Source organism: Astatotilapia calliptera, chromosome 5 (genome assembly GCF_964374335.1).
Source record: "Astatotilapia calliptera chromosome 5, fAstCal68.1, whole genome shotgun sequence".
Taxonomy (NCBI): Eukaryota; Metazoa; Chordata; class Actinopteri; order Cichliformes; family Cichlidae; genus Astatotilapia; species Astatotilapia calliptera.
Window position 1 is genome coordinate 33,290,034 of NC_137426.1, and position 16,570 is coordinate 33,306,603.

Here is a 16,570-nt window from a genome sequence, read left to right on the forward strand (position 1 = left end):
CAATGGGAAACTCAGATGTGTGAACATGGACAGAAAGACAGAGACAAACCTCAGTTTTTCACTAATTAGCAGTTAATAAATTCACTGATCTACAATAGTTTTTATACCACTGTGTTAGCAAGCCTTACCTCCCTTTCTGACATATTTAATCTAAGTAATCGATAATGAGTCAGAGTCACATAATGAATCAAATATATTTACATATTCAGCACCAAACAGTTTATAATAATTATAATAATTATATATAAAAATATAAAAACTCAAAACAAATACATGTTTATTATGTAGTTCACAGAGGCAGGAAGCTTTCTGTCCTTCTCTTGAAGAAATTTGCTATTACACTAGAGCGCATTAGCAGGTTTCAAACTGCATTAACACACATATTACTGTGCATAGTGTTTTACCAGACATGTTTTAACAGGCTTTCTATACTGTAAACAAAATCTGTAATTTACCAGAACTTTGTTATATATATTTTTTTCAGAAATTTCCTGTTATTTTTAAATACATGAAATATCATTGAATTACAAAAAAGACGTGAATTAACATGTCGAATGTACAATAACGTGAAAAATTGCACCTGTAAATAAAGATGATTTATTTGCAGATGTTTTTGTAATTTTACATAGATTTGCTTGTTAATCAACTTCTATGTTATGTAATTTTGTGTTGTTATGGCTATGTAACATCAGAAAGTATTAATAGACTGTCAGTTGGTAGGTATATTTACAGTAATTTGCAGTAATTTCACAGTCTGTTTTATAATAGTCATGTATCTTTTGTCATTATTTCCCCTAAATTGGTCAAATTATAGAAAAGTAATAATAACAGAAATACATATTTTATATTATTCTTAAAATAGTCACAAAATAAAGTGAAGTGAGACAAATACAATCAATAGCATTTTAACCCTTTCACTCATTGTGGTCACTACAGTGGACAGCTATTCAAAGGCTGTTTTTTTGTATTTGTATCAGTGTTGATGGTATACTTGCACATAAACCACTACATAAGACACTGATGTGCACTCGTTTGTCAATTTCATAAATTAAAACACATGTTGTCCACCTAAGTGGACATGTAAAAAACTCTTTGAAAAGTACATTTTAAAATTTTTTGTCTTTTTTTCATGCCTAAAGATGAATAAAAATACTTAAGAAAAAAATCTTGATTGAGGTTGTCATAATTCATGCATGACAGGTTTAAATATAACAAAAATTCAAATAAATTTTCTGACACTAAAAATATCAAAATATATTTGAGTTTTTTCAAATATAAAAATATCAGAAAGAAGTAAAGGTTGAAGTCAGGAACCATTCTGCAAACAATCCGCTTTTGGATTCTGCTTTTGAACAGGATCAAAGAGTGTAGGGCAATCACTCTGCACTGCAACGTGAAGACCAGTTAACTTTCAAATCCGCAAAGATGCAGGGGGGGAAATGCTCTTTACATGGAGAGGTCATTCTGGATTCTGGAACACTCACAGAGGCACAGTGTGGAACATTTCAACTTATTCAACATTTTTATCTTTTTTCAAATAACAAACAACCATGGAAAAATTCAGGGAAGCTAAGTATTCACAATTTGAATCAGGTGAAGGAACAAAAATGAACCCTACAAGATCAATCAGCTAAGCACTGTGGATGAGGCAGCATTCTGAAATTGTTGTTGTGAAACCAACTATAACTCATTTCAAAGGAGGACTAAAGTTCCATCATGAATCTGTAAGAAAAGTAAACCAGACTGTACCATTAGGCTGCTTACTTGTGACATTTTCAGCTAAAAGCCCACCTTGATTCTCAGGTGGGGATTAAGTCCAAGTCTTTGACTTGAATGTGACATCAGCATCAGCATAGCCATTATCTACATCAGTGGATTCGCCCTCATTAGTCATTTCTTGGTCTGGATTATATTCAACTTCTGACACTTCCCCCTCTAATCCATCTTCAGTGTCAGTTTCCTGGCTTCTCTTTCTCCTCACCAGTGTGGTGATCAAATGTGTAATCACGAGCCTCACTCTATATCGACCTGCCACGGTGCTGCCAGACAGTGCTCTGTGAGCAAGGCTTAGAAAACAACGAATCATTTCTATTAATGGGATTACGTTTGACCAGGAACACCAAGAGTGTAAAAATGCTCAATAAAATACACAAAATGTTATGCAAATTAATCAAATTTAGGTTGTGGGTTGACATCCTCTTTGTGGAGAAAGTCACAGAATCTTAAGTCTGTGTGATCAAATTAACAACACTTTTCAGACATAAAACTATTAAATTGGTCAAATTTGACCACAACACAACACAAGGGGGGCTAGTACAGGAGTAATGGCTCCCACCACTGACACGCTCTTTGCAAATTTCTCGTCATTGTTTTGCCAGACAGTCTTTCCCTGTTAACAGAAATTGTGTGAGCCTCCGATGTGTGATGAAAACAGGATGTCAGAGCAAACCAGCCAGTTCTGGTATTCTCTGGGGAATTCCAATGGATACATGGTGCTGGGCTGCAAGCACAAGTCCCACTGCACGACTGACAGCGTTTGTTCTGTTCCTCATTGCACAAAGCAGCCGTCACTAGTCCTGCTCTCCTTGTTTAACAGCATATCTCCTGGTATCTCTGTCACACTCTTGCACTGTGTCTTGCAGTAACAATGACACTAGCAAAAAGCAAAAGTAGAAAAAAATAGGATGGATTTGGAGAGAGCAATGGTGTTTGGGCACCTTTCCTAGAAGATGGGCAACCGTTTCATTCAGGTTCACAGTCGCACCTGTACCTGCTGCCAAATACACCTAAAACATCTTCAGGTGTCTATAGCACCAGGATAACTTTTGATGTTCAGTGTGACTCTAAATTTAGGGTGCTCTCGATTTAACAGCTAGATGTCTTTAACTTTTTCTAAGACTTAATGTTAGAGCTTTTTTGTATAGCTCTGATTACAAATCGTTAGTAGTTTTCTGTTGTGGTTTATTTGTTAACAAAATTAAATGTTGAGACACATGAACTAAGTGTGTGATAACTGTGTTGTGATTGTATAACTAAACTTCATCATTATGTAATTTGTCATTCAATCTTATGCAGTCTCATGTGGAGCAATGGCCGTTAGCTCTTTCATAGGCTTTCACTCTAAGCAACCCGAGGAAGTGGTGAAATAAACTGCTTTGCATTGCTGCTCCACTAAGCTCTGTATGTCAGGACTGTTGAATTGGTACATGTTCTTGTAAACTGTCACTAAAAGAAGAAGCTGGATTTTATTGCTCTCCAATTTTTCCCCATAGATTTCGTAAGCAGAAGCTTAGCTTCTTCTGCTTTTGTGCTTGTATAAATATTCCTTGGTCTTCTTATTCTTCATGGCTCAGCTCTGAAGATGTTCCTGTGCTGTTGGCTGGTTCTGGGGGCTCTCTTCCCCGCAACCTTAAGCATCAATCCTGGAGTAAAGGTCAGGTTGACAGAAAAAGGCATTGAATATGGTAAGGTTTGTGTAAAAGCTGTCCTCTTGCTCAAAAAGGACTGATTTCTCCAGTGTTTGCTCAGTAAATTATTTTTCTTTACATTTTGTTAGGCAGGCAACTGGGCATGGCTGACATGCAGCAGAAACTCAATTCTATCCAAGTTCCAGACTTTTCAGGGGAACAGAGGGTGTCTCCGATTGGAAAAGTCCAGTACAATTTGTCAAAGTAAGGCTCCAGTTTGTTCAACATGTCTCTAAATTCTGTTACAAAGTATTTTGTCCTGTTTCCGCTTAAACAAACAAAACACGAATTCTTCCAGTATACGTGTATTGAAGGTGGGAATACCAAAGTCTTCAGTGGACCTGGTGCCAGGGACTGGAGTCAGAATGTCTATAGGTGATGCCTTCATCAGTCTGAATGGAAACTGGAGGGTCAAGTACCTGCGAATAATGTGAGTGAGGTAACATCTCTTCTTTAGAGAAGTAATTTATCTGCTTAAAAAGATATTTTTTCTCTTTTACCAGAAAGCACAGCAGGTCTTTTGAATTGAATGTGAATGGTCTCAGTATCGCTACAACCATCTCCATCAAGACTGATGAGACAGGCCGACCAGCGGTCAGCAGTGACAGCTGCTCAGCTGCTGTTGGAAGTGCAAAGGTCAAGTTTCATGGTGGAGCGAGGTGAGAAACCCAGCTGTGAGGGAGAAGGGTTTTACTATTTTACTTTATCTGCAGAATTCTTCTAATTCCTGCTGGTTTTGTTTTTTGATAGCTGGCTGTACAATCTCTTCACAAGGTTTATTGATAAGGCTCTGCGCAATGCGATTCAGAAACAGGTGAGGGCAAATCTGCTACATGCAGCAGAAATCCAGCTTACACACTTTACCTGCTAGGTAAGGTGTCTGCTAGTTCACAGTGTCTCACATTATCTTCCTTCATTTGTTACTCTGAAGTAACCGGGTAATGATGAAAATAAAGAAGTAAAGATTTATTGGTTCGGGCTTAGCCCGCAGTGTTTCAAGATACTTTGATTTACCTCCAAAATATGGAAACCTTAGGAGCCTTAGATATGCACTGAAAGCCAGAAGCAGGGAGGAAGGGAGGCAACAAACACAAACCAAACTACACTAACAATGTAGCCTAATTGAAATCATGAAACAAGCTGTATGTGGAATGAAACGTTCAACTGCAGCAGCATTAAGTTTCTCATTAAACAAACACATCATCATCTCTTTGCTTTCCCAGTTAGAAGGATTTTGTTTGTTCTCAGAAAAACTTGTGTATGTTTTTTCATTAGGTTATTTTAAGCTGCTACATGGAGAACTGTGAGGTCTCATGGATATCCATTAAGAGAAGCGATTAAGTGATTATTTAACATCTGCTCTTTTGTTCACCAAATGTTTAATTTTGAAATGTCTTTGTGAGCCTTTAATGATGACTTTCTCCAATACAAATCAAAGTCTAACACCAGATTTCTTCCTTCCGCTTTGCAGATCTGCCCTCGGGCCACCACTGTAGTATCTGATTTAAACCCTCAGCTGAAAACTCTCAATGGTAAAGTATCCTGTTTAGTTACTCAATCAGCTGTTTCACTGGTGATGAACACATGAGTGAGCTTCTGTCTCTATGCAGTCTTAGCCAAGGTGGACAAGTATGCAGAGATTGAATATTCCATGGTATCGTCCCCGACTGTTTTAAAGTCCTCGATAGATCTGAGCTTGAAGGTAAAGAATTATGCAACACTACATTTTTACAGGAATCTAAAGATAACATTTTTATTAGTTTTAAAAAATCTGGAGCATTGTTTTCTGGGTCTTCTTTCTCAGGGGGAATTTTACAACATCGGGAAACATCAGGAGCCTCCGTTCTCACCAGCGGCCTTTAACCTGCCACCCCAGAACAACAACATGTTGTACATCGGCATGTCTGCCTTTACTGTCAACTCTGCAGCCTTCGTCTACAACAATGCTGGAGTCCTCAGCCTGTCCATCACTGACGACATGGTAAACTGCTGCCTCCTGAGTCTCATACCTTCTTTTCAGGGCATCAAACTGATCTCCAACCTTTCTCACTTTGTCGTGCCAGATACCAAAAAGCTCTCCAATCCGACTCAACACCATAACGTTTGGAGTCATTATCCCAGAGGTGACAACACATCCCAGTCATTTTATGTGACGCATTCTTGGCAGTTTTTCACATGAAATTCTTTTTTTCTAGATTGCTAAGCAGTTCCCAGGTCTGATGATGAAGCTGCTGGTGAAGATGGAGAAAACCCCCACGCTGACCTTTGAGCCCAACAACGCAACAGTCCAGGCCACCACCACAGTGACGGCCTTTGCCATCCAGCCCAACTCTACTCTGTCGCCTCTTTTTGTCCTGAACTTGGTAAGTTACCCAGCTGATATGATCTTAAATTGTCTTTGTGGTTTTAGAAAACCATCTGAAATGAACCACCATTGCCTTGACAGGAGGCCAGCGTGAGTGCCCGTATGTTTGTCAGTGAAATGAAATTGGCTGCAGCTGTCACCCTCAACAAGTGAGTTAACTGGCAAAGAAAAATAGGGCCGAGAGGTCTTTGTTAAGATGAACATCACGTTCTAATTTAGTCTAATTTGCACAGAATGGATCTGACCCTGGACAAAAGTAATGTGGGAGACTTTCAGGTAAGAAGTGCATTTCTATACAATAACAGTCTGAATCATCAGCAACTCAAACTAACCCTACATCTAACCTACAGGTCAGCGCCCTCAATAGCATCTTACAAGGGGTCTTCAAATTGGTGGTGATACCCACAGTTAATGGTGAGTTCATCCTCACTTTGAAATTTAAAGAGTGTTTTTTTTTCACCAAAATCTCCAAAGAGGATTTCCATTTGCATTTTCACAGCAGCTCCAAAGTTCCAGGGAATATTAGACAAACAACACGAGGGACCAGCAGGATTATCATTTTAGCTACATATGTCTGGATAATTATTAATATTGTATTGTGTAAAACAGACCCCCAGCTCTTACTTATATGGAGACTATTCACATTCCTTTTCTTTCTTTCTGTTGATTTTATTTAGGCTATCAGCTCATATTTTATAAAGTCAATAAGTTTATGAAATCGGAAGAAGTTCATTATTTACCTCTCAGGTGTTGTTAAGAATTTAAAACATAAAAGATAAAGTTATTCAAGTAATTTACAAGAATCCAGAATACTTCCACCACAGTACAGGAACTGTACTCACCTACCTTCACTCCTGCTTTTATTGGAGATAAAATATCGGGAATTTCAGGAGTGGGACCACGCCTCCAAATATGCTCCTCCTGGTTCTCATCTATATACGTTCCCCCAGTTCTAACAGCTGTTCGTTCTCATTGACGTGTCCCACCCTCCCTCCACTTTTCAATTCTTTAACTTCTTCACTTCTGTTTAGTGCATGGGGATAGAGCTTGTACTGGTCTTCTGAATATTTTACCATTTATTTTAAGATTCTACCCCATTTTCTTATTGGGGAAATCATAAAATGTTCCAAAAATATATACCTTTGAATCACCTTCAGGGTCATCTCCTTGTGCATCTCTTTACCACTTCTAATGAGTCTGCTGTTTTTAATTTGCACTGTGGGAGTCTATTTTCTAACAGTTTAAATGAATGACGTTCATCAGAGACCTTACTTTAACACATTCCACTGTTTTCATCAATAATTTTATTGATGTCAGTATTTTCCTTAATTGAATTTGTGTATGAAGTTACATTAGGTGGAATGATTCCAGTGCATGCTATGTAATACATCTATAATATCATTATGACATTGTTACGCCCCTAGTCTAGGCGGGTAGGGACGCACATAAGGTTGGAGGAGAGAGAGACAAATCCCCGCCCTGGTTCCCAAGCCAAACATCCAAACCAGTTGTGAGTAAAAAAAAAAGTGATTTTATTTAAGGACAAGAAGCATAGCTCCAGGGTGAGCCCAGGCCAAAATAATAAACAAAACCAACTAAGTCCCACCAGAAAAGACTAACTAAACCCTAAGAAAGAAAAAAGAACAAACAAATGACAGAGCTATCCCTCGCTCCCTGACCAAGAAAAACAGGAGAAAACGATTCCAAAAGAAAAGGCAGCTCACCCCTTCCGCTTCAGCCCACGAGTGCCTAAGCTCTCAGCTAATGCACTAGGAGCGGCTTTTACAATTCACACTCCCACAAATACACAAGATAAACACAGGCTGGGAAAACCAGGGTCAGGACTGCGACGGCTGTCAGGCTACTCGCTCGTTCCACACTCTCTCTCTCTCTCTCTCCCTGGAGCTGTCAGAGCGGCTTTTTGAATGTGGTCACCTGTTCCATGGTCCAATCAGCTGCTCACTACTCTTCATTAGGGGAGGGACCTGTAAAGAGTCTTAAACACAGTAAAGAGACACAGAACAAACAGCCCACACAGTGTTCTTATGGCCACAGCCGTAACACCCCCCTTCCCAAAATCAAAGACATCTCCTTTGTAGATGTTTTGGACAGTCATGTTTAAGGGAAAACACGGGATAGGGCATCCGCTAACACATTCTCTGTGCCCTTTTTATGACGGATTTCCAAATTGAAGTCCTGCACCAGGAGGGACCACCTCATCAGCCTTTGGTTCGAGTTCCGCATCCGCATTAGGAATACCAAGGGATTGTGGTCGGTATAAACAATCACAGGCGAGGGACTGCCACCGACATACACCTCGAAATGCTGCAATGCAAACAGCAGAGAGAGGGCCTCTTTCTCAATCGTGCTGTACCCTCGCTGATGGACATTGAATTTCTTTGAGAAATAGCCGATTGGCTGATCCACACCATGATGGTCTTCCTGCAGCAATACGGCACCTGCCCCGTTTGCACTGGCGTCCACTTCCAACTTAAAAGGGCGTGCAAAATCAGGGGCGGCCAGCACTGGCGCACTGCACAGGAGAGTCTTAACAGCCCGGAACGCACTCTGACACGCAGAGGTCCACACAAAAGGTCTCAACACACTAGTGAGGCTAGTGAGAGGTGCGACCACGTCCGCGAAGTTTTGACAGAAACTCCGGTAGTAGCCCACCATGCCGAGGAAACGGCGAAGCTCACGCCTAGTCTGAGGGGCAGGAAAATCCAGTATGGCCTGGATTTCGGCCGAGATAGGGCGCACTTGCCCCTGACCCACCTGCTTTCCTAAGTACGTTACCATGGCTTTACCAAAATCACACTTGGCGAGGTTGAGGGTGAGGGATGCCCTTTCCAAGCGATGGAACACATCAGTGAGTGTCTCCATATGCTCTGACCAGGTGTCTGAATAGACGACAATGTCATCCAAATACACTTCACACTTGCAGACGCCGCCCAGCACGATATTCATGAGCCGTTGAAATGTGGCGGGAGCGTTGCGCAACCCGAAAGGCATGACAGTGTACTGGAGAAAATGGTCAGGAGTAACAAAAGCAGAGATTTCGGCCGCACGTGATGTTAGGGGAACTTGCCAATAGCCCTTTAACAAGTCCAGCTTGGTAACGAAGGTCGCAGAACCGACCCTATCAACACAATCCTCCATTCTGGGCAGAGGATAGGAGTCAGGCTTGGTCACACTGTTCACCTTCCGAAAATCTGTACAAAACCGTGGGGTCTTATCCGCTTTAGGCACTAGGAGACATGGGGAACTCCACGCACTAGAGCTAGGGACAGCAAGACAATTCTCCAACAGATAAGAGACTTCTGTCTGGAAAAGAGCACGTTTAGTGGGATTCACCCGGTAGGCATGCTGTTTGATTGGAGGATGGTCCCCCACATCGATATCATGCTCCAACACGGTGGTACAGGATGGAGTGTCCGAGAAAAGATTAGGATGATTTTCAATCAACCGACACACGTCATTTCAGACATCATCGTCTACCCCAGTTAAATGTGACCTTAAATCACGTAGGATTTCAGAATTCCTAAGTCGTGCGCAGCCCACAGCACAACCGAAAACCAAATCGTCACCTACTGGGTCATACCGAGTTTCGGAAACCGGCACCCCCACAGTCGCAACTGTTGACACACCACCAGCAAAGTAGGGCTTCATCATATTAATATGACACACACGGCACTTTTTCCTTCGCTCTGGGGTGTCGATGACATAATCCGTGTCACTCAATTTCGCCTGCACTGTATACGGACCACTGAACTTGGCCTGGAGGGAAGATCCAGGGACCGGTAAAAGTGTTAAAACTTTATCACCAACCTCAAATTTTCGCTGCACAGCCTTCACATCAAACTTCCTCTTCATCCTACCTTGTGTTGCACTGAGAGCATCCCGTGCAATTGCGCACGCTTTATGCAAACGCTCTCTGAAAGAGCTCACATAGTCTAACACATTTTCCTTAGGGGCAACAGTGTCGGACAGGAAGTTCTCCTTAAGCAATCGCAAGGGGCCACGCACTGTGTGACCGAACACCAGCTCAGCAGGGCTAAATCCTAACGACTCCTGCACACTTTCTCTCACTGCTAAAAGAAGCAGCGGCAACCCCTCATCCCACTCCTTTTGAGACTCAAGGCAAAATTTCCGCATCATCGATTTCAATGTCTGATGAAACCGCTCGAGCGCACCTTGCGACTCCGGATGATAGGCACTAGATTTCCAATGTTTAATGCCAAGTGACTGCAAAACCTGAGCAAAAATCCTAGACATGAAATTAGAGCCTTGGTCAGTTTGAACAGCTTTTGGTAAACCAAAAATAGAGAAAAAGTTCACCAATGCCTTAACAACTGGTTTAACCTTAAGGGTGCGCAACGGAATTGCCTCGGGAAAACGGGTAGCAACACACATCAGAGTCAAGAGGTACTGGTGACCCGATTTTGTTTTAGGGAGCGGACCAACGCAGTCGATGAGGATGTGTTCAAAAGGTTCCCCTAAAACTGGAATAGGGTGTAATGGAGCGGGTGGAATGACTTGGTTAGGCTTACCACTAATCTGACAGGTGTGACAAGAACGACAATACTGAGCAACGTCATTCTTCAATCCTGGCCAAAAGAAATGACGCAGAATGCGGTGATAGGTTTTCCTAATACCTAAATGTCCAGAAAAACTGTCATGGGCAAGACCAAGAACTTTGGGTCGGTACTGTTGAGGCACCAGAACCTGTTTAAACACATTCCAACCCAAATCACCAGCTGTAGGCGGATACCAAGTACGCATCAACACGTCATCCTCCACACTATAAACACGAGGGTACTGGTCGCTAGAGTTGGCAGCGGAAAAACAACTCACAAGAGTTGGGTCACTCTGCTGTGCCGAAACCAACTCCTTTTTGTTGATTTCCAAAGACAGTTGAGGTGTCACTGATGGGCTAATAGGCAGCATCGCCTCAGAGTCGCCCGTCAGTGGAACACGGGTTTCAGATTCAGACTCCGGCCCACCACCAGCACAGAGAAAAGAATCAGATAAATCCACGTCACCGTACTTGCGCCTATGCGCACGAGTTACCGCGCAAGCAGGAAAAACAGAGGAGGAATGCTCCTCAGCGACAGGGTTAGGTAATGAAATATCAGGCACCGGTATCTCAACCACTCTCGGGGTAGAAAACACTTTTCCGTTAGCCAAATCATTCCCCAGAATCATCGCAACTCCGGGCACTGGCAACTGGTCGCGCACGCCAACCGGTACCGAACCCGAAACGAGCGGCGATTGAAGAAACACATTGTGCAGTGGCACACGCAGTACATCCATTTTTACACCCCAGACAAGAGCATCCGAACCACAAAAAGAGTCATCAGAAAAAGGTAGAATACCCTTCAAAATAAGAGTCTGCGCGGCCCCATTGTCACGCAGAATCATGATCGGCACCCGATCCTCCTCTTTTTCATTCAACGAAACAAACCCCTCCGACACAAAAGGGCGGTAGCTCTCATCAAAGCCTTCACTTCCCACTCCATTGCTAGGTGAAGTGGAAGCTGACATAGAACGAACGAAACCCACACTTTTCGGCTTCCTCACCGTGTTGGCCTGCTCCCTGCGCTGTAGTGATGGGCAAGCAGCAACGAGGTGCCCGATTTCATGACAATAAAAACATTTGCGATCTGACATAGGAATAGCAGCAGAACGTGTCTGGCGCTTAGGGGAAACCCTATAACTTCTGACAGGACGAGGTGAGGAAGTGTACCCACGGCGCTCTGTCGAAAGTGCAGCACGATGAGTTAACCCAAACTCGTCGGCAAGGACCGTGGCTTTAGACAGTAACCCCACCTTCTGCTCATTAAGATACACGACAATGTTTTCAGGGAGACATGTCTTGAACTCTTCCAGCAGGATCAACTCCTTTAGCTGAGTAAAGTCCTCCGCGTGACTGGCAGCCACCCACTTGTCAAATAAGACAGTTTTCTCACGTGCAAATTCCACAAACGTTTGACTATCAAACTTGCGACAGGCACGAAACTTCTGTCGATACGCCTCTGGGACAAGTTCATAAGCCCGCAAAATAGTGGATTTGACAACCTCATAATCCAAGCTGTCCACAATAGAAAGACTCGCACAGACCTCCTGCGCTCTTCCTATTAATTTGCATTGCAGCAACAGACTCCAGACGTCCTTTGGCCATTTTAAAGTGGTTGCGATGCGCTCAAAAGCAGTGAAATATGAGTCAACCTCTCCTTCCCTAAAAGGAGGTACCAAAACAATCTGTTTGCTAGCGTTAAACTGGTCTATGGTGGGAGTGTCGGGGAGTGTACTTACAGGAACGGGAGCAGCGTCACTCGCTCGAGAACGATCAAGCTCCATAGCTCGAATGCGGAGATGCATGAGCTCGACTTCCTTAGCCTTAGCCGCCAACTCCACCTCCTTCAAGCGAAGGGCAAGCCTGAGATCCTCCGTCACCAAACCCGCCCCAACCTGGCCAGCCGGGTCAAATACAGGAGACTGAATGGCGACAGGAGCTTCCGCCCCCGACGGCATCCGCCCCTTGGAAGGCTTCGGGACGGCCCCAGCAGCTTCCGCCCCCACTGCCGTCTCCAAACTCCCAGACCCACTCGGCGAGGTTTTCTGCCCCCCAAACACTCCCCTGTCCACCAGTCTCTCCACCAAACAGTGTTTAATTTCCGCCTTCTTAGCATTCAACGGAACATCCACCCTGAATAAGTTAGCCACTACCAACAAATCTGCTTTTGTGCACCGCTCCAACTTTTCAATGGAGGGACGTTGCGCAAAATCATCCATGTCAAACGACATCACGAGCAAAGCGAAAAAGGAAAACACAACTCCGCAGACACCCAACCGCATCCGCGCACTCCAGAGCCGCAAAACTCGCGCACGACATTTCCCCCCCACCACAAACGCAAAAAGGAAACGAACCAATCACACGAACGAAAAGGGACGAGCCCCCATTTATGTTACGCCCCTAGTCTAGGCGGGTAGGGACGCACATAAGGTTGGAGGAGAGAGAGACAAATCCCCGCCCTGGTTCCCAAGCCAAACATCCAAACCAGTTGTGAGTAAAAAAAAAGTGATTTTATTTAAGGACAAGAAGCATAGCTCCAGGGTGAGCCCAGGCCAAAATAATAAACAAAACCAACTAAGTCCCACCAGAAAAGACTAACTAAACCCTAAGAAAGAAAAAAGAACAAACAAATGACAGAGCTATCCCTCGCTCCCTGACCAAGAAAAACAGGAGAAAACGATTCCAAAAGAAAAGGCAGCTCACCCCTTCCGCTTCAGCCCACGAGTGCCTAAGCTCTCAGCTAATGCACTAGGAGCGGCTTTTACAATTCACACTCCCACAAATACACAAGATAAACACAGGCTGGGAAAACCAGGGTCAGGACTGCGACGGCTGTCAGGCTACTCGCTCGTTCCACACTCTCTCTCTCTCTCTCTCTCCCTGGAGCTGTCAGAGCGGCTTTTTGAATGTGGTCACCTGTTCCATGGTCCAATCAGCTGCTCACTACTCTTCATTAGGGGAGGGACCTGTAAAGAGTCTTAAACACAGTAAAGAGACACAGAACAAACAGCCCACACAGTGTTCTTATGGCCACAGCCGTAACAGACATTCTGCCACATTTGTGAAATTGTGGTCTAAAATTATGAATTTCATTTTGCAGTCCAACTTGCTAAGGGATACCCACTGCCCACAATTGGAAAGATGAAGCTTATGAACACCCAGCTTGATGTGCTGAAGGTCAGAGATACTGATAATATGTTGTTGTTGTTTTTTTTTATCGATTTCATGCATGTGAGCGTATTGCTTCTTGTATATGACATGAGATCTAATTAAGAAATCTTGACATTTCTAAGGAATGAGCAGATTTTCTAACTCAAAGCTGTGAACTGTTCCTTCTAGGACTACATCCTGATTGGGACAGATGTTCAGTTCAGCTGAACTGCACTCCTGAAAACTCCCAGGATTCTTTTCTGCATTCTAGCATCCTTCCATGAAGACACAATTACAGTCAGAGTACGATAATCTGGCAGAAATTCCCAAGAAAAAGCTAAATAAGTATTACTTCTGACAGCAGTCAGAATATTGTGTTTTCTATGTATTGGTTCTCCTCTGAAGTTAACCATTTCTATATTTAGTGCGTATGGACTTTTTTAATATGAGTGAAATGAGTTGCCAAGGACATCATCAGCACACTCATCAGCAAAATGTCTTCTGAGCTCCAGTCTATAGACCACTTTAGGACTGCTAGTCTTTTTGCAACTGCATGCATCCCTCTGTGGTGGGTAGAGATTAAAAGAATATAAATATAAGCTACTTCCACATGGTTTTATGGGTGAAGCTACATGACATTAATCTTAGCAAGCAGCATACAGTTGCCAGGCTAGCTGTAACCAGGCTAGCTGTAACCAAGCTAGCTGTAACCAAGCTAGCTGTAACCAAGCTAGCTGCACAAATATGACATGATTCATTTGTAACAATAAGTATTTTGGCAAAAGAAAGCTAAGCTACTACTTCAGCCCTGCAATTAACCTTTTTCTCTCAAGACTACATTTTGACATATAAGTCAGGTTGGAATTTACCTTAGTTGGGATTAGAATTGGACCGTAGAATTTACCTTAGGGTGTCGTCCGGCTAATATTAGCTAACGCTTGCTTCCCTGTTTGCTTTTTGTAAGTTACCTTACAGCATGTTCAGACATTGGCAATTTAGAGTGCTTAATAAATGACAAAGTCACATAAAAGACAATGTGTCTCCTTATGATTCAATGATCTTAAAAAATGCCACTTTATGTATCACACAGAACACCGTCAGGCATCGTTCAAACAGCTTTTAATAAACTTCCATAGTTTGTTTACAAGTGAAACTTTCACAGCTTGTTGCAACAGTCCACCTGAAAGCATCCTCCATTTGTCAAAAACGTCAAACAAGTGATGAAGGAAATGTAGCAGTCTGTTCGATGTGGTATCATCCGAGTCCATCAATCAGTGACATGTTTAAGTCACGGTTGAGTGTGAGCTACATGTTCATCACGCTGGTCCTCAGGTGGAGTCCTACAGTGCACTTCTCTGGCTCTCAGGGAGCTGAGACTGAGAGCTCGACCTCTCAGGCTCTGGGAGTTGGCAGACAAGATCTAAAACAAGACAAAAGAAGACGCCAGAGAATAAAAGACTGAATACAAGAACCGTATTTATACATTCAAGATAATCAATATTCCTGAAACACTTTTCCAGTCACTTTCCTGACTGGTGACAGTGTACCCAGCATTTAAAGTTGGATCAACCAATGCTTACAGCAGAAACATTAAACTGCTGACATGATGATACATCATAAACACATGATATATTCACTAAAGGATCCCTTAAAACTTGGCTTTGACTATTTCAGGTAGTGGCCTAACACTCATTCAATCTGCCAAACATCTTGCTCATATAAATTGTGTTTTTTTAGAAGACAACAGATATTCTTTAAAGTTGCATCCGTCTATATCAATTATATCCTACCTTCACCAGCACATAGTCTCCAACACTGATGGGTACAGTGCTGAATGCTGTAGGCTGAACATGAACGTCCTCTTTGGGGAAAATCACTTTCATATTGCCATCAGTTCTTCCACACAGGTCCTCAGCAGATCTTTTACTTTCCTGAATAAAAATCAAAAGCAGCCAATTCAGTTTCTTTCGACTCAAAGCAATTTAAGTTCCAGTCAAGAAGCAACATCCAGGCCTTAAGCCCACAATGAAGTGCCAAAAAACTTAGTTACTCAGCAAGTAAACCACCACAAACCTTAACAAATGTCAAAATATCTAACTAAACAGCACTGAAAAGCATGAGTACAGTCTATTACTTTGTTTTACTATGTCATTGTGGTGGGACGTGGTCTCGCCGGCTTAAAACATTAACTATGTCCTGTTGTTGTTGTGTGTAGGCTGTAGCTGAAAAGCTGCAGCCGAGTATGTAAATCGACAGCCGCAATAAAGAGGTGTAGCGACAAGTGCAAATATGTGGTCGGGTCTGTCATGCATCGTTTACAGACGTACATTCGGACACTGGCAAGACTTGAAGTTAGGGGGGCTAATACAACTCAATGATCTGGACCTCTCGACGATGTGCTGTTGGTGCCTCTTTAATGGAATAGCCATATAATGGGGCTGTTACCAGGTACAAAGTGTGCTTCAGTTTGTGCAGTAATTGTGCACATTTGTGTTTGTGTTTTACTCATATAGCTCTGTCAGGGACCAAGCAGTAAAGCATAAAGGACACCGGTGGTTTTAATTCAAAAACCGGGTTTTATTGACCCAAAAATATGAAAATATATTTAACAAAGCCAAAACTTAAACAGGCAGACCAATAAAAGAGGTCAACTCAACAGACTAAACTCAAGATAATAATTAACAAAACCTCAAACAAACATATGGTAAACTGACCTGCTGAAATGACACACAGGGGGACTTAAATACTGGTTTAGCTAAACCAAATGACACACGGGGGAAAACAAGATGGCTGCCATATAACCAACTAATACAAAACATTTAAACAAACATGAAACACCCCCCAGGCAATGAAGCATGTGGTGCAATCCAATTAGGCTGTCAGCAGTACTTCAGGTCTCCCAGCCCTTTGCCACACAGGAGGAGACACCAACCCCCAGGTAACATGTGTGGCATGCCATCACACACCTCCCCTCTTCAGAGCTCTCGCTGGAACAGCGAGAGAGATAGTCAG

The 16,570-nt window shown here is 42.8% G+C and overlaps 1 protein-coding gene and 1 long non-coding RNA gene across 2 annotated transcripts; one reads left to right on the forward strand and one right to left on the reverse strand.

Annotated features, from left to right (window-relative positions):
• Window positions 1–3,309: 3,309 nt before the first annotated feature.
• On the forward strand, window positions 3,310–14,945 carry LOC145428966 (bactericidal permeability-increasing protein-like). The gene is made up of 15 exons (XM_080302121.1): window positions 3,310–3,464; window positions 3,557–3,671; window positions 3,766–3,897; window positions 3,971–4,126; window positions 4,218–4,281; window positions 4,939–4,999; window positions 5,078–5,169; window positions 5,272–5,448; window positions 5,531–5,590; window positions 5,663–5,830; window positions 5,914–5,981; window positions 6,066–6,108; window positions 6,183–6,246; window positions 13,509–13,585; window positions 13,748–14,945. Exons 1-15 carry the CDS (start codon window positions 3,362–3,364, stop codon window positions 13,784–13,786), a joined length of 1,419 nt encoding a protein of 472 aa, XP_080158247.1. The 5' UTR covers window positions 3,310–3,361; the 3' UTR covers window positions 13,787–14,945.
• LOC145428967 (uncharacterized) lies at window positions 14,661–15,877 on the reverse strand. The gene is made up of 2 exons (XR_013909327.1): window positions 15,349–15,877; window positions 14,661–14,978 (listed from the first exon to the last, which is right to left on the reverse strand). It is a non-coding gene; the product is annotated as an uncharacterized LOC145428967 (long non-coding RNA).
• Between the last annotated feature and the right edge of the window lie 693 nt (window positions 15,878–16,570).